Here is a 25581-nt window from a genome sequence, read left to right as displayed (position 1 = left end):
CTTTTATGCCATAATTTAGCCACATTATCCTCACTCGCAAAAGCAGCATGTTCAACATTCTTCAGAGTTAAAGGATAGCAATTATTTTTCATTTTGACAGTCAACAATTCATCACCAAAAGGATCAAAATAATGCATACATCATTCTTGAACAGCAATGCATAATGTTTCTTTGCTAACTGACCAACACTAAGAAAATTTTGATCTGACTCAGGAACCAAATATACATCAGAAATATATTTTGTACCTTATAGTGTCTCAATAGCAACAGTTCCTCTCCCAAGTATTTTCAAAAAGACTCCATTCCCGATCTTGATCTGAGCTACAAAACTCTGATCAATTTCTGAAAACAATTCCTCATTGCTAGTGAGATGATGTGAACATCCACTGTTTAATAACCAAACATTCTTCTTAATCGACTCAGCTTCTAAGTTAGCCATGAACAACACTTCATCAACTTCCTTAGTCTGCTCAGCCACTATTGCTTTTTCTTCATTGCCTTTCTTGAATTTATAGACCTTTTGAACATGACCAAGCTGATCACATAGTCTGCACTTCACATTAGGCCTAAACCATCAGTACTTAGGAGTGTGATTAGTTTTCTTACAATGAGTACATGGAGAGAACTTCTCCTGCTTCTTCCCTTGCTTTCCTTCAACAGAATTATTTCCTTTGCCTTTGAGCTTCTTTGCACTCTCCTCTTTCACCTTTAAGCCTTTGGCCTTTGCAACCAAAGCAGTTTCAAGGCTTCATTCTTCCAGAATGCTCTTCTTTGCTCTAAAGCAAGCAAAACACTTAACAGCTCATTTACAGTGATCTTTGTTAAATCCTTGGAGTCTTCCAGAAATGATATTTTGGCTTCAAATCTCTCTGGAATACTCACTAGGATCTTATTCACGATTAGTTTATCACTGACCTCCTCTCCTAACTGCCTAAGCTGATTCACAAGATTAATTAGCTTATCAGTATACTCCTGAATAGTCTCAAACTGTCTGGAAATATTCAATACTCTCATTGCTCTGGTTCTATCACTACCTTGATACTCCTCCTTCAGACTATCCCATACTAGCTTTGGATCTTCATAATTCATGATCTTCGCAAAAATTATCTTTGAAACTACTGATTGAAGGCAAATAAGAGCTTTATATCTCTTAGCCACCTACTCACTGTGCTGTTTAATCTGAGCTAGTGTAGGATTGGCATGTCTTTGTGCTGGAACCTCTCCAGTCTCAACCACATCCTAGAGATCAAATGCTTTAAGATACGATCTCATTTTAATCGCCCAGAAATGATAGTTTACTCCAGAGAAAACCGGTGGAGCTGTAGCATTGAAGCTTGTAGTAGCCATCTTCAATATTGACAAAGCAATCACAATAGCAAAACACAAAATCACAGGTGCCTCAAGAATTTAGCTCTGATACCATGTAGAGAAACGGAGGATTGACAGAGCAAGAAATACTAGAGAAATAGAGAATAGAGAAAATGAAGAAGAAAGATTTTTAATATTGAACCGTACTACTATTTTTCATTTTTAGCTCAATATTTATACAAGTAATTTTTGAATTCAAATCAAACTACCCTCAGCTAAGATGTAGCCTCGGGAATTACACAAAACAAACTTTCAGTCGACCCTTAACAGATTCAGCCGACCAACACGACGGTCAAAACAAACATTTAAAGAATATGAATAAAAGGACAAGCTTACAAGTTGTTTAGAACCAAGAAACTAAAACGACAGGAAAACAAGTCGTACATAAACTAAAGAATAGAAACATTAACACAAAATGGCTTCTCTTTATGCGTTTCACACTTCTTGGTTAATAAATGTGAAACGATAAGGTTTTGGCCTCTCCAACTAGCCGTTGCTTCCTACTCAGCTCCCAGCTGCTTCCATCTGCTTTGACTTCTTTCAACCAGTTTCTTCAACCAGTTTCAGATCACTTTTCAACAACCATTCAGGAAAAGTTGAAGGACTTCAGAAGCATATCTTGGGTGAAAATTAGGGTTAATAGGAATGGATTTAGATGAAGAGGATGATTTTTGGAATTTATGGAGGTTTGATAAGGAGATCAACAACGTAGTTCTTTTCACCTTTGATGTGTTTAGTATCAAATGAACATTTATTAAGGAGCAAAATCAAGAACAAGTGCTCTTATAGGTGGCCTTTTTTTTTCTTTCACCATTATCAAGTTTGATGTTAACTGTTGTGTAATTTATTGACGTTAACCATTATCAAATAATATATAAAGAAACAGATCTTATCTTATAAAAAAGCAACCCAGTAGACCGAACTAGACTCGGCCTATTGATCACTTGTTTAACAAATAAAAAGAAAGTGAACCGAGAAATGACTAGACAAGGTACTAGGGCTTATAGGATAGATTCCCTAATCTATAAATACTATCATAGTCCCAGTGACCGTAAGCTGAATTGTGAGTGAGAGATTGCAAGTCTTCAATGCAGTCAATGGGTCCAAAGAACAAGTTACAGGAGTGCAGAGTCTGCCAAATTAAGGTACACTTCTTCATACCATCAATTAAAGTTGGAAGCCAACAAGCTTGGTCCTCTTAAGAACCAACTCTTTCTGAGCAAGATTCTTTGGCAGTCATTCACTTACTAGAAATAAAATAAATAAAAGTACAAGCTTCTTACTATGAACATACATGCATGTCACATTTCATTTATGCATTTCTTTTTCGTGTATTTAAGGACATTTAATCCACTTTTTTTCTAATAAAAAACGTTTGACATTGTCTTACACAATTAAGCTAATCAGATCATACTAAACCAGTTGGAATTCTTTTTTATTTTTCATTTTCATCAAATAGGTAAGCTAGTAATTAAGGGAAAAGAAAGACAACCTTTAAGCTAATACACAGAAAGATCCACTTAACATGATCATGTTATGGCTTAATTGTGTGCTCAAACGAAGCTAATACATCCTCCAATCGTTTGATGCCCGAGAGTAATATGCTGTACTTTTTTTTTGTTTCAAATTAAATGTTCATATTCACTTTTTATCAAAAACTAAATTTTAAAAATTTTCTAATCTAAAATTTTTTTAATATTTTTCAATTTTTAAAATTTTAGTTAACATCGTTATCCCAGACAGTCCAAAACAGTACAGCCTTCATTTATATAAGGGATAATGTCACATTTGGCTTATAGTTTAGGAAAATGTCTAATGTGATACCTCACTTGAACTAAAACAATATTGTGGTACTTGAACTATAATGAAAATAAATTCTAATTTTTAAAAAAAATTTCATGTTATCACTTTTTTATCATAATTTTAAAAATATAAATATTCATCAATTATGTAAGATATCCAAAACCTATATTTATAAATATATATTCATTAAATGACAATCATTGAAATATTTTTTATTATAATTTTTAGTAAGATTTAAACCTATTATAAATGTATATTCATCAAATGATGATCTTTGAAATATTTTTTATTATAATTATTAGTAAGATTTATTCCATTTATAAATAAAAACTTTAATTGTATTGAATGGTTTCATTCAAAAAATATTTTTTAATTTTAATAGTGTTGTATAATTTAAATATTAATATTTTAAATTATTTTTTAAAAAATTAAAAATTAATATTTTAAATTAAATATTAATATTTATCAAGTTTATACTCATAAACTTAATATAAAAATATTTTTTTTATTTTTTGAAATATGTCTTACTCCTTTTAAGGGCATAAAATATTTTTTGTGATTAATTTTATTGACTTGTAAAATAGTTTATATTTAAAATTAATTTTTTATTTTTTAAACAAGTATAAATTTTAAAAATATTTTTTACAAAATATTTTATTACAAAACAAATGAATCCTAACAATAACCCACGTTTTCTCATCTCTATATATTCAATATTCACAATTTATGGGGTTTTTTTTTTTCATTCTTTAATAACATTGAAAATTTTAAATTGCCAATTTCGGGTGCTGTTTGTGCCGCCACTCTGGCAAGGAATGGAAATTCTGTGCTGCTTTTTCACTCTGCCAGAGGTGCGGGAGGCGGCATGTCTCAGATACGGTTCCTTTTATTTTTTTATAAGATTTGACTACCCGTCTTTATAATTTTATTATTTGCTGCCGGTTTGAGAGCAAAAATGATTTCTTTTATATTTAATTGCAATACTTTGCAGGATTTTCCTATAAAAGAAGAAAAAGTTAGCAGTTAAGTGGAATTTTGTTACCATTATAATATTTACAACTGGCATTGGTTGGAAAACTTTGAAATTAGAGAGACAACTGCTTGCTCTCTATTTTTATCTGTTCCTCAGGAGTAGAAAGTAAGTTTAATGTGGGTGTCGGGAAGTTTGAATGGATACAACACGACAAGTTATGGTTGTTGAAGGGTTTGGATGGATGGACGGAATCTTGGTCATTTTAAGGGAGTGGTTGCATCAGGCAAAAACATAGTTTCCCCAAGGTTTACAGAGATAACAGGACAATCACCCCCTCCTGGTATCAAAGTCTGTCTTTAGATGTTTATTAATTCCTTCTTGCAAATCCACGTGTGCATACAATTCCACCATGTAGATATCCTGGATTTATATAACTAAGGACCATGTGTAATTTTTAATGCAACCATGGACTATATTTTAAGGAGACAGTCCGTCTAATCAATTGATACAAATAAAGAGTAAGGCTTTTAAGTGAAAATTTTATCATAGTTCTTGGGTTTATTTTGTTATTATGCCATTTTATTATCTATATAAGATAAATATGTTTTCATTAGTGTTGTATCTTAATTATTGCTTATTTTAATAAAATTTTAAAATCTTCTTTTATATAACAAATATTCAAAAGCTTACTGTTTTTTAATTTGATTTGATAAAGTAGGGTTAGAACTCAAATTTTTTGAATAAAAAATATATCACCTACTACTAAATTAAATACTCGAGTGCCTTAATTATACCTTTAATATCTATAAAATGATGAAATTTTAGCTTGGTTCTTGAAGTAAAAATAGGAAACAATATGGGTTTGGTTGCAAAGTTAGACAATAGGGTAAGTGAAGTATGATTCAATTTGAAATAGTACTCATGATGTCAACGACACGATTAACAGAAATTGATTGATTAGGCGTCGGTCAACAAAGGAGAAACACTATTTATATATTAGGGAAATTAGTTTCCCATAAATATAACAAACGAACAAAACTCCAAGGTCGAAAAGCAAGTTGATGGGGATGTTATAATAATTATTTAATTGCAATTTAAACATAGATTGTCATGTATTTTACCGGTTAAAATTACAGCACATTTACGATAATTATAAGTTAACATGTTGGTTTTTAATAGTTATATTTTTTTTTGAAAAGTATAATTTTTTAATAGTTATATTGACAGAAGGATTAGTTGTACTTTTATTTAAACATAGAGGCATCCAAAGGTTAGGTCAGCTTTGGTTTTCTTTTTCCAAAACCAAGCTTGAGTTTGGTTGGATTAGTCTATTTAATTATTATTATTATTTTATTATTAAATTAATAAAATCTTATTTTATATTTTAGAATTAAAATTTAATGAAAATGTAAGTCATGAGCTTGAACAAATAGTTTGATTCGTGGATACCTTTCTTTTCACATGTAATGCATGCAGGGTTTTCCTTTCATAGTTTAATGAAATTTTAATTTTTATTTATAAAGAAAAGTTTTATACTTTAATTGTTATAGCAATAGTGTTATATGTCATGTGTCAAAATTTAAGTTCAACCTCATGTGACCTAAAACTTTGAAAGTAAAATGTAAGTATGTTTTAAAATCTACAAAATAACAGAAACCAATGAAAAAGAAAGAGAGTTTATAAGAAATAGAATGCTTTATATTTTTTTAAGACGTGCTACAAATGAGGAGAAGAAGCCTATTTATAGATTGATGGCGTCTCTTTGTTAAGTAAAAATAGGTTACAAGATAAGAATAAGATAAGATAAGTGATTTAATTTGAAAAGATAATATTCAAATTAAATTTAAATTTTATTCAAATATAGTAGATCTATATCTAAACCTAAATATATATTAATAAATGTAAGAGTTCAAATCAAATTACACTACGTGAGTTAGGCTTATTATGTGACCTATTTGGTTATCTAGCTTGCTTAAGCTACTTGCCTCCCTAGGTTGCTTATTTTGTTTGGACTGCTAACTGTTGGGCTAATTGGCTTGGACTAATCTGAACTCTTAGGCCATGACATCCCCCACCCAATCCAGTAACGCCTTCATTATTGAAAGATGAATTGTTATGTCGCGATCGTCCTCTTCCACGTCTTAGCGTGGAACAACTTCATTTTGTACACTTTTGGCTTTTTCACACTTCTTTAGAATGCAGTGTCTCCTAGGCACTTGTTGTGGACCAATTCTCCTTTACCTTTACCTTTTGGTCACACGCAGAGGGAGCCTCCTTATGTGATGGGTGGGGCCAAAACTTTTAAAATTTTTTTAATAACATATAAAAATTTTTAAAATTTTAAATTTTTTATATATTCTATTACTTGCTTCCTCAAAATAATATTTTATTTAATGATTAATATAAATAAAAAATAATAAAATAATTTCACTTATCTCACTCAATTTTAAATTTTTTTTAATTTATATATGTTTATTTTTTTATTTTTATTCTATTTGTTCATAAGTTATAAGTTTCTATAAATATTCTTTCTTAAATTTCTACAAACCATTAACCATGTTCTTTTTCTTTCTTTTTTGTTATATAATATGTGGTAGCTACCTTCTACTTATCATGTTCTTCTTTTTTATGTTACATAAATTTTATTTTTTATGATTTTAATTTTTAAAAATTAATAAATTATTATATAGTTTTCAAATATAAGTTGTAATATTACGTGTTACTTAAAATTTTATCAACGTATCATTTTTTTATTAATCTTAATTATATAAAAAGAAATTAACTTGAGTATATTTTTTTATATGCTTTACATTTTATATTTAGTTAAAATAAAATTTTATTGAATATATAGTATTTAAATAATTTTGATTATATAAGAAAAAATTATTAATCTTATATATCGTTTTTAATTATTTATATTTTACAAATTATAATTTTATATTTAGTTTCATATTTCTATTATCAATATTTTTATTATTAATTGAATTTAACATATTAATTTTTTAAAATTTTTTATTTTTATTTAATTGTATTTAATTTTTTAATAAAATTTGATTAATTTCGCCCCTGATCACACACGAGTGCTTGTTTGGTCTAGACGATTCCATGCCAGGTTTCCTGACACTTGTTTGTGACAGTTCTGTCGCCAGATTTTGGTCTCTCTTAGACCATAAGACATTTCGTCATTATTTGTTGCTCTCCTAAGTGCAACACGACACTGCCCAATTTTAATGCGCTCCTTGGCTCCCCTGGCCACAGATGACGACACTTTCTGCCATTATATTGGTCTTTTTCCTTATCCATGTGTAACATTAAACTCCCCAAGTGTGACCACTCATTGAGTCTTTTTACGCACTGGTTATCACTCTCATAGCCTAGATCCTCCTCACCCATCCAGATGGCCATGAGCTTTTTACACATGAGGTAGTCCTTTGTTCAGTGTGGTTCCTCGCACAAAAAACATTTAATTAACTCTCATGCAAAAATGATATTATCTGCAATTAATCTACCACTAATAAACCTACTTCGATTATCTAATATTAATCCCTGTAGGAAGCGGAGCACCATGAAAAAAAATCAATTACTGCATCCACTAAATCGATTGAGATGATTTTCCAATAATGTTGATAGAATAAAGAAGAGAACCCATCCGGATCGTAGCAAATTCTTCCATGGATCCATTTTTTGGGGCGCAATCATTTAACCGCTCTTCATTGCTCACTACCTATTCTATTACAAAGTAAAAAGAACCCCCAAAAGAGCTTCTTCCTCTGGCCAAGTGGAGGTCATAGAAGAAAAGATAAAAGGTCTTGAAGAAAGCAAAAAGAGAGGCAGAAAGAGAACGTAAAAAGGTAGAAAGAGGCCAGTGTGCAACGCATGGGGTCTAGTACATACTTTGGGTTTCCTCATTTTGCCAAGTTTCAATTTTCTTATTTTACCACGTGGCAGCTTACAAGTGATCATGTTTTCAAATTGGTAGCTTTAGATCTTTATCATATCAGACTTTTGCAAAAGAAAAGACAAATTGTCTACGAGTGAGTCAAACAAAAAAAAATGGAGAATCCTCCACACCCAACCTTAAAGAAAGGGGTTTTAAATATGTGGCAAGACTTCGAAAAGAAAACCCAGATTGCAAGAGGAGACAATGGAGGTTAGGCATTTTTAGAAAGAGAGGAAACTGGCGGCAGAAGGAAAGGGAAGAGAAGAAAAGAGAAAAGGGAAAGAAAAAGGGAACCACTGTCATAAATGCTTAGGCCGACGAGGGTGACGGCTCCTGGGATCGAGTAAGGGAGAGAAGGTTTAGAGAAAGGGGTTGGATGCCGCTGCTAATGGAATAAAAAGAAGAGAGCAAAAATGAAGAAAAGAGAGAGGGGTTGGCAATTATGATTAGGTTAAAATTTTATATAAAAATTAAAATAATGTTATTTTATGATGGATAAAAAAAATAAAGAAGAGGTGGGTCAGATTCATTCAGGTTTAGTCAATTTATTTTTTTATTTGTAATTTTTTTATGTATGAATTAAATTGACGAAATTAGGATAAGAATAAAAGTTAAATATTTTTTTTGGATAAATAATAAAAAATGAACAATTAATTGAATAAAGTTTATAATGACTTATCAAAATTATTGCACGATCCCAAAATTATTTTCACAAGGTGGATTAATTTTAAATAATTATAAAGACATAAGATAATAAAAGTAGTAATTAAAATTGAAGATAGTTTAGAAAATTTCATCATTAAAATTAAAAAATTTTAACAAGTGTAATGAATATTCATTTTATTTTGACTTTTAAAAATATTCATTTTATTTTAGTAATTTTATTGTATAAATTATGTAACTTATCAATAATTACTTTTAAAATATTATACTTTCACAATATGAATTTTATTTGGTTATTAAAATAATGTAATTAACAAAATATAATTATATCAACATTAATATATATTAAGATATAAAAAATCAAATATTTTTTAAAAAATTATTTAAATAAAAAATTTAGCTTAATAAGACAGCAGAAAATATTTTAAAAATATTGATTTTTTAAAATATTTATCTTTAATTTATTATTATTACTATTATTTGTAATGTTTTTTAATTTAAAATTATGTGTCTTTTATTATTTTTATTTATAATATTATATAATTTAAAATTATTTTTAATAAAAAAATCCACACCCATGAGAAGCGAGGCACCACTCTAGTAATATCAAAATCTCCACCAACAATCCACAGAGCCTTTAAATCTGTTGATATATTTTTTAAGCAGTCCCCTAGGTTTCTTCGTTCTGTCCTTTTGCATTTTGCATAAATGATTGAAGCAAGGAAGGGTCTTGATAGCCATGGGGTAGTCACCTCACATGAAGGCCCTGCACCTGATCTGTCAACACCTCCCAAGTAATATCACGAGTCTAGAAAATCCAAATCTTATTGGAACAATTATATATAGCTCCCTCAAACCCTAAACGCATCGAAAGAATTGGATTTTGAAAAATCAACCATTGGTTCAAGGATAACTACCATCTTAAGTTTATACATCAGCTGCAATATTTCTGACTCTCTTGAGAACTACTTTGTCTGCCATGCCTTAGGCATTCCATATCAAACAATTAATCATTATATGGATTGAGAATTAAATTCTTGGAAGGTATACCTGCAATGTCTCACTCTTTGCTCAGTGTCACTGTGCTCTTCATCTGAATATGAACTAGAATTCTCAAGAACATATGGAATATCATTTGTAGATTTTCTACGCCTCAGGGTGGAAGGATGGAGTTCTAAATCCTCCTTTTCTGCTGTTAAGTTTTCTCCTGCTTGTGACCTCGGCATTGAAGAAGGTTCTCCATGTACAGTAGGCGTATGAGATTAGTCTCCCTTTGTAGACTTTCTATTTTTTTCTGTGCGATGTAACATTATAAGAATTCTCCAAAGCCCACTGCAGCTGTCCTTCCTCCGACAATTGAGTAGTCAAGGCCAAATTACTTGAAGATATCTGAAGGTTATCATCTAAAAAATTAATCTGATTTTTTTGCCCATAAATCTACACATCATCAGCATCAAAACCTTGACTTTCCGCCTCATCATGCTGTCTGCCACCTTCCAAAAAATTCTGCACTTTCTGCCTTTCATTTTTTATTCAAATTTTTAGTAGTAGCCGCATCTGAAGTAATCTGGAATTTTTCCTTCTTATTGTTTTGCATTTTTTTCAAACTCAACCGTGCCCTTATTCAACTCAGCAACGATTCTATCAACATCTAAACAATTTTGAACAGTTGGGCATTCATTTTTCTTCAAGTTATCGACAGTAGCCATATTTCAATTTGCTTTTTGCTCTTTGTTTTTCATCTGTACAGCCACTACCACATCATCCTCTGTTTCATTCGCTACTTCTTGTTCCTCCATGGAAATCGCAGCAAACTGGTTCAGTGTTTCAAAAGGATTAATCTCGACACCTTGGGAGTGTTTGGCGCCGCTCTTCTCACTTCTTTCTTTCTCAATCCGCTGTAAATTCTTCTCCCTGTTTCGCAAATCCACTGTCTTTTTACCCTTGACTCCCGTACACTGCTTAACCGACGATTGTTCCTTTTTTTCCCAGATTGCTCTGTTTTTTGTTCCCTGGGGCAGAGTTCAACTTCTTAGGTGCTACGTTTGGGATTTTATTATCCCATGCATTCTAGGAGACTTTTGGGGCTATCTTAGGGATTTTGCCAAGCACTAAACAATGCATATCATCATCACCGCTTGAGTGAGGATGCAGTACTTTCGTTAGCTATCTTGGCCCATGACATATTTCTAAATCTTCTTTTTATTAAAAAAAAGAAAAAAAAAAACCTAAACGGAGTTAAAAGAATGCTACCCTAAACTAAAAGAATATCTCCTTGTAGATAGGGAGTACGGATGCTTACGCTTTGGTTTTTCCTCTTTCAATGCATACTGAAAATTCAGCATAACAACAAAAATGTAAAACATGAATTTTATATCACAAGACAAGCAGTTCAATACATATTACTATAAATTAATTAATTAAACAAAATATACATCACTAACATTTATGATCAGAATCTGCTTGCCTATAACTATATACCATCATGCTGGAAAAAGATTATTACAATACTTACAACACAATTTCCAAGCCTCTGTTTATTGATTTACAGCCGGAATTATACATTTATTTTTTGGTACACTTTTCCGACACGAGTAACAACTGTTAAGTCGAACTTGAATGGTTACTATACAATCGTAACACAAAGCATGCAGGAAAGAAAAATTTCTGCATCAACTAGCAAATATATTATCAAACTCCTAGGTTGTTTCCGAAGGACCATAATCTCCATTTTAGCTGTTCCATAGTAGGCAAGGAATTCTACATGAACAATTTCCTTCTTACAAAACTGCCTACACTATGAAGAAGAGCCAAGTACTCTGCATCCTTCCATACACTGCATTCTGTAAACCATTCCAAGCAGAAACTGTCCAAAAAAAGAAAAAACAACTTAAGCATCAATAATTAAACAACAGTTAACATCAAACTTGACAATGGTGAAAGAAAAAAGGGCCACCTATTAGAACAGTTGTTCTTGATTTTGCTCATTAATTGGTCAAGTTAATCAGTGTGCACACCAAAACCATATCAAGGCAAATCACAGACTTACTCCATCCTTAAACTACCCTAAGGGCGTTGCTAAATTGAAATTCAACATCAGCCAAGCACAATATGCATCACAAATACACATTTTAAAAGATACCACCACAAGTAAAAGGCATGTAGTAACTTTAAATAGTATCAAGGCCATTAAAGCTATGTTTCTTTGCATAGATTGGTAGACTTACTATGTCAGATTTTTTTTTCCCCAGTAATCAAAAACAAAAACAAGCATCTGAAGTATAACGATAATCACCAAACAAAAACAAGAGCTACACATCTCAACAAACTCATCAGCCAGAAAACAAAAACAGGGAAGAGCAGAGCAGAGCACCAGCAAATAACATATCACCAAAACAAAAATAATTCACACTGATCAAATCAAATCATTATTGACATTCATTAAGTATAGAATGCATGTACAACCTTCATTTATATTAAGGATAATGTCACATTTGGCTCTTATAGTTTAGGAGAATGTCTAAATTGATTCCTCACCTGTACTAAAAAAATGTTTAATTGATACTTGAACTTTCATTCTGGCTACTAATCTGGTCTAACCTCTAACTCCATTAAAAAAATATGATCTGTCAAGGGGCAATCAGAATGCACCTTGCCAACTAAATGCCACATCACTCTTTGGGTAAATGATATGTGGCAGACAAATGGCGTAACTTGATTCTTTAACAAAATTATTAAAAAAATAAAAGTCAAAATTTTAAAAAATATATTTTTATTTCGAAAAATAAAAAATAAAAAGATTTTAAAAAAGAAAACTTTTATTTTTAGAAAAAAAAAAACCAATTATTTTTAGGACTTGTTCTAGTCTTTGATATTTTTTTAAAAAAAAGGTTGAATTGATGTTACATGTTTCATATGTTAATATGATAAACAGAGTATGGTGAAAGTATAATATATCTTTAATATAAGGCTGAAAAAGGGTGAAAAACAATAGGCTGAGAAAACAAATTTCAGGTCCCATTACAAAAGGAAAGAGTTGATCACTACTTATTGGCACTGTTACCACAACTACGTATTGTGAAAGGATGTACAGAGCATGAAAACACACACACACACATATATTTCATACATTGTTTGCATTTCATATGCAATGCTAAGGTCAATATTAAATTATTTATACTAAGAGTATAGGCATATTCTTGTTTCTTAATCTTTTGAACATGCCTCATCTGCCACTCTGTATCAACTCTTGACAGTTTGGCACTCATGTGCATATCCACAAAAGATAGCCCCTAAGCAACTTATGGTATGCTTCACTTTAGTAATTCTCCTTGTGTGGATAACTATAAATAAACAATCACCAAAGATATTCGGGATGATACACAGCGAGTATTAAAGGAATGTTCAGCAGAAGCACAAAATATCAATAAAGCTTCTTCAACTTAATGGCAAGAGTATGCTTGTCTCAAGTAATGTTTCCGGATCATTCGCAATTGCTCTAATACATGAAAGCAGAGCTATAGCAAAGAAGTGATGATAAACAAATCCAAATAAGAACAATTTACAAGGGTTGAAATGCATAATGAACAGAGAATAGTAATACAAAAAGTGCCTAAAAATGTAAAATTCCCATGATATCATGAAAATATAGCAGGAAAAAATGAGAACATCTACAGAAGAAAAATGACTAAGATTTTTCAGAAAATGTAACCATTAGAACAATAAAAGAATTATTTTCTTGTAATTTTTTCTGGGTGTTTGTAAAGGTTCCTTGAAAGAATACAACATTTAACACATAACAGAAAGTAAGCAAAACCATAAAAGTTTAATATCAAAATACAACCTATAAGAAGTCAAACACAAATGATAATATTACAATGACAACCACTAAGGTGCACTTGCATAAACAGATTGCCACTAACAAGCCATTCACGGGAGCAGAATATTATGAGGGTAAATACTTAATAAAACTAAAAAAGACTATGTTAAACCCTCTTCCTTAAGCAAGCACAAATACATCAATAATAATCTGTACAGGAAAAAATTTAGTTTGATATTACAAAACTTGTTAGGATAGTCTTGAATTGTGATTTAATTAGGATTGTTTAATTCTAATTAAATTAATATACCTTATAAAATAGTCTTTAAATCTAGTTAGATTAGAATAACAATTCCTAATTCTATTAGGATAAGATTCCTAATTATATTAGGATAAGATTATTGTATTTGGCACTATAAAAGGACCCTATGGGTTAAAGAATAATAATCACCTAGATTTAGAGAGAGTGATTTAGGTGTACGTGGGATAAGGTTTATGAGTTTGAGATTGTTCTTGTAATCTCCTGATTTTTCTCTTAGTGAATTTTTCTCTGTTGTTGTGCCCGTGGACGTAGGTCATCAAAAGACCGAACCACGTAAATTCTTGTGTTCTTGTGGGTGTGCTTGATTTCTTTCTTTCTTTATTCTATTGATTGGGTTAGATCTTGGGCAATTCTTTAGAGACAATTCCGCAATTTCCCAACAAACTGGTATCAGAGCTTCAAGGTCTTGGGTCAATCTGAATCTCGCTATGGCAACTTCGTCGACCAAGTATGAGATTGAAAAGTTTAATGGAAGAAACGATTTCAGCCTGTGGCGTGTTAAGATGCGCGCATTGCTAGTGCAACAAGGACTGTTGAAGGCACTGAAGGGAAAAGAACATCTTCCCTCAAATTTATCTGATGGTGAGAAAGATGACCTTATGGAAAAAGCACATAGTGCTATTCTCCTTGCTTTGTCTGATGAGGTGCTAAGAGAAGTCACGGATGAAGAATCTGCTGCTGCAGTGTGGTTTAAACTCGAAAGTATTTATATGACCAAGTCCCTGACGAATCGGCTTTATATGAAGCAACGATTGTATACTCTCAAGATGAGTGAAGGTACGTCCGTTAATACCCACATTGATGAATTTAATAGAGTTATTCTTGATTTAAAGAATATCGATGTTAAAATTGAGGATGAAGACTTAGTCCTAATTCTTTTATGTTCTTTGCCTCCATCGTATGAAAATTTCGTGGATACTATACTATACGACCGAGACACTCTCACTTTCGAGGATGTAAGGGCATCTTTAAATTCCAAGGAGTTAAAGAAGAAAGTTGGTGGTATTCGGAATGAAAATCAAGCAGAAGGTTTGGTTGTAAATAGAGGTAGAGGTAAAGAGAAAGGCTTAGACAGAAAAGGTAAATCTAGAGCAAAAGGGAAAACTTGCTGGAATTGTGGTCAGAAAGGGCATTTTCGTCAAGACTGTACCAAATTCAAGGATGATGAAAAGTTCAATAAGTCTGAGAATACTGCAAACGTGGTTGGAGATGACTTTGATACTTTTGAGGAAACTGATAATGTTTTTGCAATTACTAATTGTAACCTGATGGATACATGGATCTTGGATTCGGCTTGTTGCTTTCATATATGTCCTAGGCGTGATTGGTTTATAACTTATCAATCTGTTGATATGGGCACTGTACAATTAGGAGATGATTTCTCTCTCTCAGTTGTTGGGATTGGCACAATTCGAATCAAGATGTTTGATGGTATGGTAAGAACACTTGAGGTAAAACATGTCCCTGACATGAAAAAGAATTTAATATCCTTGAGTTTGTTAGATAAGAAGGGCTACAAATATAGTGGCCAAGATGGTGTCTTGAATGTATCTAAAGGAGCCTTAACTATCATGAAGGGCAAGTTATCCGGTGACCTTTATTGTCTAATGGGAAACACGGTCATTGAAACTGTTTCTGTGGTCTCATCTAATGATCCTGAAGATGATGTAACACGTTTATGGAATATGAGATTTGGTCATATGAGCGAGAGAGGGATTAGAAAACTAAGTAAGCGTAGTTTGTTGTGTGGTCAAAAGAGTGGAAAGCTAGATTTCTGTGAGCAACATAGAGTGAAATTTAGCACTAAAACTCATCAAACCAGGAGTACAGTAAACTACATCTATTTAGATTTGTGGGATCCTTCTCCGGTGGTATCAAAAGGTGGATCATTATACATGTGGATCTTTATTGATGATTTTTCAAGAAAGGTGTGGACGTATCTTCTAAAGGCTATGAGTGAAGTGTTAACCACCTTTTTGCATTGGAAGGTATTGATCGAGAAGCAAACTAAGAAAAGGATCGAGAGCTTTCGAACAAACAAAGGTTTGAAATTTTGCAAAGGTGAGTTTGGTCTATTCTACAAGAATGAGAAAATCGTTAGACATCGCACTGTCGACAAAACACCATATCAAAACGATATTATAGAATGGATGAAGTAAACACTTTCGGAGAGAGCAAAATACGTGTTCTCAAATGTTGGCCTAACCAAAGTATTTTGGACAGAAATTATCAACATGGCTTGCTACTTGGTAAATCGGTCTCCATCAACTGCAATTGAATTTAAGACTCCCAAGGAAGTTTGGTCTGGTAAGCCCGCTGATTATTTTATATTGAGAGTATTTGGTTGTCCTGTTCATGTTCATGTGAGTGATGGTAAACTTGAGTTGAGGACGACAGAGTGCATATTCCTAGGCTATGCATATGGGGTGAAGGGTTATTGGTTGTGGTGTACTGATTGTAAGTTCCCCAAGTTTATGGTGAGTCGGGATGTTACCTTTGACAAGTCTGCATTACTTTGTGGGATAAAGTCTAGAATTGCAAACACATCAGACCAAGAAGTTGGCAAGCAGGTGGAGCTTGAAATCAATGCTCTTGTGACAGTGCGAGATGATAGTGAAATCCAGAAAGAATTGCAAGAGGTACAAGAATTGGTATCTCAACGAAGCATTACTTGTATTGATGGTGATTTTGATTCTTATGTTTTATTTGTGGAAGTAGAGATTGATGAGCCTTACTTTTATCATGAGAAAATTATATATGTCGAGTCTTCTAAGAAGATTGAGTCTCTACACTGGGATCAAACATGGGAGTTTGTGAAAACACCTAAAGTTACTATTGAAGTTGGCTTAGTGTGTGAAGGAGGTGCAAACATTAGTCGTAATGTGGTTGGCTTCTCCAAATCAGATTTTGCTGGTGATCTAGATAGTAAAAGATCTCGAATGGGGTATGTGTTCACTCTCTCAGGGTCTGCGATCAGTTGGAAAGTAGTAGCTGCTTTGTTTACAACTGAAGTTAAATATATGACTGTGACCGAGACTATGAAGGAGGCCTTATGGCTTCGAGACTTGGTTAGTGATCTTTGTTTTGGACAAGAATCTAGATGTGAGATTGTAGTAAAGAAAATAGCTACAGATGAAAATTCGGCAGATATACTAACTAAGTCAGTTTCTGGGATAAAGTTCAAGCATTGCTTGGACTTGATCGGTGTTCGTAGTGCTTGAGGCTCATTGGGGCAGTGGCGGTGTCGACAGAGATTGGTTCGTAAGGTGGAGCTTGGTGAATTCAAGCCTAAGGTGGAGATTTGTTAGGATAGTCTTGAATTGTGATTTAATTAGGATTGTTTAATTCTAATTAAATTAGTATACCTTATAAAATAGTCTTTAAATCTAGTTAGATTAGAATAACAATTCCTAATTCTATTAGGATAAGATTTCTAATTATATTAGGATAAGATTATTGTATTTGGCACTATAAAAGGACCCTATGGGTTAAAGAATAATGATCACCTAGATTTAGAGAGAGTGTTTAGGTGTACGTGGGATAAGGGTTATGAGTTTGAGATTATTCTTGTAATCTCCTGATTTTTCTCTTAGTGAATTTTTTTCTGTTGTTGTGCCCGTGGACGTAGGTCATCAAAAGACCGAACCACGTAAATTCTTGTGTTCTTGTGGGTGTGCTTGATTTCTTTCTTTCTTTATTCTATTGATTGGGTTAGATCTTGGGCAATTCTTTAGAGACAATTCCGTAATTTCCCAACAAAACTGGTATGACAAAACAAAACCTTAAAAATATTGGTTCAATCATAACACGAATGGTTTACATATAAAGTGTTTACCAAAGTTTTTATAACGATAAGCAACTTACATTTACAAATATTTCGAACTTAATGCTTTCTCAAAAATTGCTTCTCGCCTACATAAAAAAAAAAAAGAAAAGAAAAGAAAAATTGTTTGTTTAATATGAATTGAACTAAAAAAAGAAACTTCATGATTATTATATAAATTATAAATTGCTTACTTGCCACGATTGGATTTTGCATACAACAAAAGAGCTTCAGAAAGGTTGACATACAAATTTGGGATAGCAGCTCTCAACTCATCCTCAATTTTAACTCTTTCCAAAGCCTACACAATATACAATTTAATTAAAACTGATTAGTTACAAGAAAAATCCAATATCTTCCTTAAAAAAAAAAACAATAGCCAAAGTATACCTTAGTTCGCAGCTTTTTATATTGCTCATCATTATAATGGCGGTAAACATTGGACGAAAACCGTACAACATCGATATCCAATTCATACTTTGCAGGAGCTACACCTGATGATCCAGCATATTTATATATCCCCCAAAGCACCGCATATTGTGCAATATTTTTTACCCATCTAGCTTCGTCATGCCTACATTTCAATTTGTCATTGAGAAGCTTCCTTTGAATCACATCTCTCTTCATGAGGTCATACAGATTTTCAATAAATCTGTACCTCTTGTTGCCACTCCAAAAGTATAGAGCATCAAGTAGAAACTTCAAACCCACATATTTCCTGATGTTGGGGACAGAGAAAAGTCATGAAATTTATTTAGGTTATTTATCGTATTACAAAATATGTTAAAACTTGATTTTCTTATTGGAGGTTAATAAAAAAGGGAAAACAGGATAACCAGCAAATCTTGTCTACTACACATGCTTTCAAAGATTAAGATTCAATTACTACAATAGTTAGTTAGCTAAAAAATCAAGTAGCAACTACTTCTTTTCTTTGTAGAGTAATAAAATCATTAATTATTACGGAGGTTAACCCTAATATGATGTCCCTTTTCAATGAAATCATAAGATAAAAGCACAAATGAAACCAAAAAAAAAACAACCAAAAACAAGATATGCAAATACACAAACAAACCACAAGATGACATCCTTTAAAAATGGAAACCATGAATTATAACAAAGATACAATTAACTTACAAGTTATCGTTGGCAGATTATGAAGAAAAGAGACTAGCTCATTGGGCAATTTGAAATCACCATCTGCTGCAACATCATTCAACTCAAAGGGAAGCCCAATTATACTTGACATAAGTTGTTGCAGCTTGTCAATATTAATACCTCTACCCTTTTTTGCACCCCAATCTGGTAAAAGCTTCACACATTTATCAGCAACAGAAATCATTAAACATTTTTCTAAATTGTTAAAGTAAATGGGCCCTTGGTTCATGAACTTCTCTTCACAAATGACAGTACAACAAGCACTTATAACATTTCGGAATATATTAGTAAATAAATCTTTTATGTGATTCCACCATCTGGCTTTATCGGTAGCTGGGATTCCTGTACGAGACGTACGTATCCAATCCTCCATAATCCTTCGAAAGAGAGATTTAAGAGTTTCAACAGGCTCAACGACAACCAACCATTCCTTAAATAAAAAATATTAACTATTCAGAAATTTTCAAAAAATATTATAATAAAAATTAAATTTAATAAATAATTATTTTAATTATAATTATTTTTATCTTTGTTATTATTTATTTACAAATTAAAATTCATAAACCGTTAAATACTTTTAGCTTGATAATATAAATTTAAATTTTTAATTTTAACAAAAATTATATTTATTTTGACTTCAATCATTTGTTATATTAAATCGCATACATTTACATTAATAATTTAACAATATTTATTCCACCTTTATAATTTTTATGATAATTCTTAAAAATTTATGTTAAGATTTTTTAACTACTAATTTTTACTATAATTACTTTTATCTTTACTATTATTCATTTATAAATTAAAATTTGTAAACAATTAAATACTTTAAACTCAAGAATTTAAATTTAAATAGTTAATTTTTCAAAAAATTATGTTTATTTGATTTATTTAACTTGTTATGTTAAATCTCACACATTCATGTCAATACTATAACAATGTTTGTTCCACCTTTATAATGTTTTTTCAATAACTAATTTTTACTATAATTATTTTTATCCTTACTATTATTCATTTATAAATTAAAATTTGTAAGCCGTTAAATACTTTAAACTCGAGAATATAAATTTAAATATTTAATTTTTTGAAACATTATATTTATTTGATTTATTAACTTGTTACGTTAAATCTTACATATTTACGTCAATATTTTAACAATATATGTTCCACTTTTATAATGTTTTACGTTAACTAATTTTTATTATAATTATTTTTATCTTTATCATTATTCATTTATAAATTAAAATTTGTACATCGTTAAATACTTTAAACTGAAAAATATAAATTTCAATGTTTAATTTTTCAAAAAATTATGTTTATTTGACTTAATTGATTTGTTACATTAAATCTCATATATTTACATCAATATTTTGACAATGCTTGTTACACCTAGAGGTGTCAATATAGGCTGACCTGGCCCAACCCAACCTAAACCCTTGTGAGCTAAGAAAATATGGGTTAGGCCTAGTCAGTTCTTTTTTCACATAAGCCATCAAAACCTCAGCCCAACCCACCCCTTGTGTCATGAGGCAACCTTGTATCAAACTATGATAGAGTAAAGTTGTCTAAGAGATTAAGTCTTTTATATTTATAAGGAAAATGTCTCTCTTTCAAAAATTGTAATGGCTCGTGGTGACATATCTAAAAATATTTGTTAAGTCTTTGGAGGGAAAGGTCCTTTAAGAAAAGAATGACATCATTTCAAGCATTGTAATGGTTATTGGTAAAACATGTGTAAAATCTCATAAACTCTTTTATAAAGAGTGAGCAATCAATAGATTATTTGGCTGCCTCACTAGTAAAGGTATGTTTATAGCGAATTATTTAGGGTTGCCCTTATGGCCCGATGATGGCGTGTCTTGGTCCCTTTGTAATTATTTTCATATTAATAAAACATTTTTCCCATTTATGACTTAGCAGTTGCATATATGGTGTTCGGTATGCCCTATGATTTTGATGTTCATTCTCTTAGTCTGATTTGTTGTTATTATTGATGTTTAATCAAATATAACCGAATATCGATTGACTTACATGGAAGCATCCACTCAAGTGCCGCACGGACTATCACATACTTAGGTGAATGAGCGTAGTTCGTGACAGTTGATATCAGAGCATGAGCGAGACGTGTTGATTTAAAGAGTAAAAATGGTGACCACACAGTGTACACCAGAGGACCATTAGAGGATTGATGAGCTAGAGGTCGCAATGGTCGTAGTAAAAGTTCAGATGGTTCTGTGCAAACGAATAAATGAAATTAAGACAGTCCAGTGAAAACTGTCCGAGATGATTAATACCCTGAGTGATGAGACCAGGGATGCATTGAGCACTCTCCAAGGCTAGATTGGAGAATTGAAAGCTTAAGTAAATCTTTTGGTTATTGCTGCAAGTAATACTAGTGAAAGTTCAAGAGATTGAGGGAAAATGGCCAAAATGTTAGAACCCAAGCGATACAAAAAGGTCAGAGATGCTAAAGAGTTGAAGAACTTCCTTTTTGATATAGAGCAATATTTTTGAGTTGTGCGCAAGGAGTCGGAGGAGGACAACATGATGATGACTTCAATGTATCTTGTTGGGGACGCGAAGTTATGGTGGCATTCCAAATTCATCGATGGTGAGTGTCACATTAACAGTTGGACGGACCTAAAGTAGGAATTGAAGAACCAGTTTTTCCTTAAGAATATTGAGTATATGGCGTGACGTAAGTTACAAGAGTTGTCACAAACGAGATCAGTAAAGGAGTTCGTGATGAAATTCTCTACTTTAATGTTAGATATTAGGGATATAACTAAACAAGATGGACTGTTCTATTTTTTCGAGGGGCTTAAATCATAGGTGAGGATAGAGTTACAGCGACAGAAGATATAAGATGTGACTTTGGCAATGACGACTGTCGAACACCTTACTGATTATAGTGAAAACTCTAACAAAAAGAAAGACCTTCCATCGAGGACCAGTGGCTCTAGCTCAAATAGTGAGGTATAATTTCATAGAGTATGCAGACTCTCGAGTAAGGGAGGCGATAGAATACCACTTGCTAAAGACTCACCTTAATTGAGAACAAACAAGCCATGAAACTTCAATCCACGACCTCCGATATCTTATTTTCTATGCAAGGAACCTCATCGAATAATTAACTGTCCTCACTGAGCAACTCTCAATGTGATATACATTGTCAATGTTGAGACAACCCTACCCCATCCCATAGTCGAAGAAGTAAAAAAAAAAGCCAATATGAATGGGTTTTATTCGTTTTCTCAATGCCTTACAAGCACAACTAAAAAAGATGGAGAATGAGCCCCAACAAGGTTTAATGTATGTAGAGGTGTTATTGAATGAGAAAGGTACTAAACCCAAGCTCGTCACGGGAGCCTCAAACACCATCATCACCTTGGGGGAGGCAAAGAGATGAGGTCTTAAAGTCGAGAAGGACTTTGAATAGATGAAAGCAATTAACTCACCAACTTCAGCTATCATGGAAAATGCTAAAGGAGTAAAGATTGAGATTGGCTCTTGGGAAGTAAAGATAAACTTGACTGTAGCCACTATAAATGACTTTGATTTTGTCTTGAGCTTGAATTTTATGACAAAAGCATAAGTTTTCCCTTTCCTTGCTGCAAGTTGTTTAATATTTTTTAGAAAACAACCATTTGTGGTATCGGCTTCAATTCTACCTAAAAACGAGTAGAAGATGATATCAGTTATATAGTTTAAGAAGGAGATCAAGAAAGGTGAGCCCTCTAACATGGTCATGCCCATTTACAAAGGCGAAGATAATATAAATCCAATACACGAAAAAGTGAAACTAGTTTTGAAAGAATTTCAAAATATGATGCCAGAACAACTACCAAGGGTCTTATCGCCTCGACAAGCTATCGATCACGAAATAGAATTACTTTCAGGATTTAAGCCGCCTACAAAGAGGCCATATAGGATGGTTCCCCTAGAGTTAACGGAGCTAAAGAAATAATTAGATGAACCGATTCAAGTCGAATTTATCTGACCATTAAAAACACCTTTTGAAGCCCCAGTACATTTTCGAAAGAAGTAAGATGAGAGTTTACGATTGTGCATGGATTACCTAGTTTTGAATAAAGTCACCGTTAAGAATAAATATCATATTCCTCTTATAGTAGATCTCTTTGACCAGTTAAGTAGTGTAAAGTACTTCTTCAAATTAGATTTAAGATTGGGATACCATCAAGTAAGAGTGGCAAGGGAGATGAGCGAAAAACCACCTATGTAATACGGTATGGAGCATTTGAATTTCTTGTTATGCCTTTTGGACTAACCAATACTCTTGTTACCTTTTGTACACTGATGAATTAGGTGTTTCAAATTATCTAAACAAGTTCGTGGTAATCAACTTAGACAATATTGTTATGTACAGTTTAACTTTAGAGGAGCATCAATGGCACGTGCAGCAAATCTTCCAAAGGTTACGTGACCACCAATTATATGTAAAAAAAGAGAAATGTGCATTCACACAAAACCAAATCTAGTTTCTTAGCCACATAATTGAACAAAGGCACATCCGGATGGACATGCAAAAAAGCTCACCAATTATTATCGAAGATTTGTGGAATGATATTCAAAAAGGACAGTAGCATTGACAAAATTGCTAAAAAAATGATAAAAGTGAAGTTGGATGCCACAGTGCCAAGAAGCTTTCGAAGGTTTGAAGAACACGATGATGACGAATCTTGTTTTATCACTCCTCGATATTGCAAAGCTCTTCGAGGTATTGACGGATGCATCAGACTTTACCCATGAAGTAATATTGCTACAAAAAGGACACTCGGTTGTGTTTGAAAGTTAGAAGTTAATTGAAGTTGAGAGAAGATACACAACACAGGAGAAAGAGCTATTTACAGTAATTTAATTCACTGTTTACAGGCCTAGCGACACTACTTGTTAGGATCACAATTCGTGGTTAAGACTTACAATACAACCACAAGTCATTTCTTCACACAGTCAAGACTTACAGCTAAACAGGTAAGATGGCAAGAGTTTTTGGCTGAATTTGATTTCTTTTTCGAGCATAAAGTTGGAAAAGCTAACCATGTGGCAGACACCCTTAGTAGAAAAGCCGAACTTATAGTTCTAAGGGTAATTGCACCAATGATAGCCAGTAGAGTGACCACAAATATCTGTAAATTGATTGAGAAAATTTTGCATCGAAACCCCCAAGCAATTGCCATTAAGAAGTTGGTGAAGAGTAGAAAATTGAAATACTTTTGGGTGAAAAATAGACTCCTACTAATGAAGAGATCGTGCATATTTGTTCCAAGAGTAGGAGATCTTAGGTAGAAATTAATGTAAGAATGTCACGACACTCTTTGGGCAGGATATCCAAGTTGGCATCAGATTGTTGCACTATTGAAACAGGGTTACTATTGGCTTCATATGCAACAAGATGTGATGGATTATATGAAAGCGTGCCTCATTTTCCAACAGAACAAAGTAGACAAATAGAGACTGATGAGAATGCTTGAACCTCTACCAATGCCGACCAAACCATGGGAAAGTATTTCTTTAGACTTTATTGTAGGACTTCCTAAAGTGGGAGATATGACAGTGATCTTGGTAGTGGTGGATCGATTTTCGAAGTACTTGATATTCATTCCTGTGTAGAAGTTGGCTCTGTAGAAGAAATGGCTCACACGATTTTTAAACATGTGGTAAAATATTGGGGTGTTCCTAAGAACATTATCAGAGACAAGGATCCAAGGTTTACAAGCTTTTTTGGAAAAAGTTGTTCAAGCTATTGGGGTTAGAACTCAACATATCTTCCAATTATCACCCACAAACAAATGGTCAAATAGAATGTTTCAATGAGTTATTGAAAGAATACTTGCGACACTTTGTATAGGCAAACCAGAAGAATTAGCCTAACCTACTAGATGTGGCTTAACTATATTTCAACTCATAGAAGAGCTCAACCACCAATAGAATCCCTTTCGAGGTTGTCGCCGGACAACAACTAAGACTTCCTCATACTTTAGTGGAATCGTATACTAGGAAGAGTCCACGAATGTTCAACTTTCCTAAAGAGTGGAGACAAAACATTGAAATCGCCAAAGCTTATTTAGAGAAAGCCTTTAGCCAGATGAAGAAGTGGGCAAATAGAGGTCAAAGGGAGCAACACTTTAAGGTGGAAAACCTGGTGCTGGTGAAGTTGGTACCTAAATAACTTCAATTCCTAAAGAAGAGAAATCGAAGACTAGTACAAAAGTATGAAAGGTCTAATACCGATGGTAGCCAAGGTAAGGAGGACTTCTTACAAGATTGATCGACTCAAATTACCCAGTGTTTTACGTCAGCAATCTGAAGTTGTTCCATACAGATCCAACAGATGCAAGTAGGAGTTGAGCCATAAGAGCTGCCATTAGCACTAAGCCACTATCACAACGTCGAATGGATGAGATTTTGGCAGGGAAGATGACGATAATTAAACGACAACTGACACAGGAGTACTTAGTGAAATGAAAAGGTTTGGGGCCTGATAAAATCACTTGGGAAAAAGAAGTCGACTTCTACGCCTTTTAATAGAAGATTAATGAATTCCAAGTCAACTAGTTAATGAGGATGTCTACAAATTGAGTGAGGGAGGATGTCATGAGCCAACCTTGTATCGGACAATGATAGAGTGGAGTTATCTAAGAGATGGAGTCTTTTGTACTTGTAAGGAAAATATCCTTCTTTCAAATATTGT

General features: G+C 32.7%; 2 protein-coding genes across 4 annotated transcripts; both read right to left on the bottom strand.

The window, feature by feature from the left end:
- Positions 1 to 247: 247 nt before the first annotated feature.
- Positions 248 to 1089, bottom strand: LOC148761669 (uncharacterized). Its single transcript, XM_088808684.1, has 3 exons — positions 811 to 1089; positions 627 to 721; positions 248 to 566 (listed from the first exon to the last, which is right to left on the bottom strand). The coding sequence occupies exons 1-3, from the start codon at positions 1087 to 1089 to the stop codon at positions 248 to 250; spliced, it is 693 nt and encodes a 230-aa protein (XP_088664810.1).
- Positions 1090 to 11136: 10047 nt separating this feature from the next.
- Positions 11137 to 19297, bottom strand: LOC18594628 (uncharacterized). 3 transcript variants are annotated; one of them, XM_088807896.1, is made up of 5 exons: positions 18849 to 19297; positions 18102 to 18429; positions 17906 to 18012; positions 17753 to 17800; positions 11137 to 11613 (listed from the first exon to the last, which is right to left on the bottom strand). In XM_088807896.1, the coding sequence occupies exons 2-4, from the start codon at positions 18336 to 18338 to the stop codon at positions 17755 to 17757; spliced, it is 390 nt and encodes a 129-aa protein (XP_088664022.1). In that variant the 5' UTR covers positions 18339 to 18429; positions 18849 to 19297; the 3' UTR covers positions 11137 to 11613; positions 17753 to 17754. The 3 variants fall into 3 exon arrangements, with proteins under 3 accessions (XP_088664022.1, XP_088664023.1, XP_088664021.1); XM_088807897.1 differs by having other exon boundaries at positions 17910 to 18012; XM_088807895.1 differs by lacking the exon at positions 17753 to 17800.
- Positions 19298 to 25581: the final 6284 nt, after the last annotated feature.

The sequence above is a fragment of the Theobroma cacao genome, chromosome 7 (genome assembly GCF_053813885.1).
Source record: "Theobroma cacao isolate CCN51 chromosome 7, ASM5381388v1, whole genome shotgun sequence".
Taxonomy (NCBI): Eukaryota; Viridiplantae; Streptophyta; class Magnoliopsida; order Malvales; family Malvaceae; genus Theobroma; species Theobroma cacao.
The sequence above is the reverse complement of the archived record's forward strand: the minus strand, read 5'-3'. Positions and strand labels throughout refer to the sequence as shown.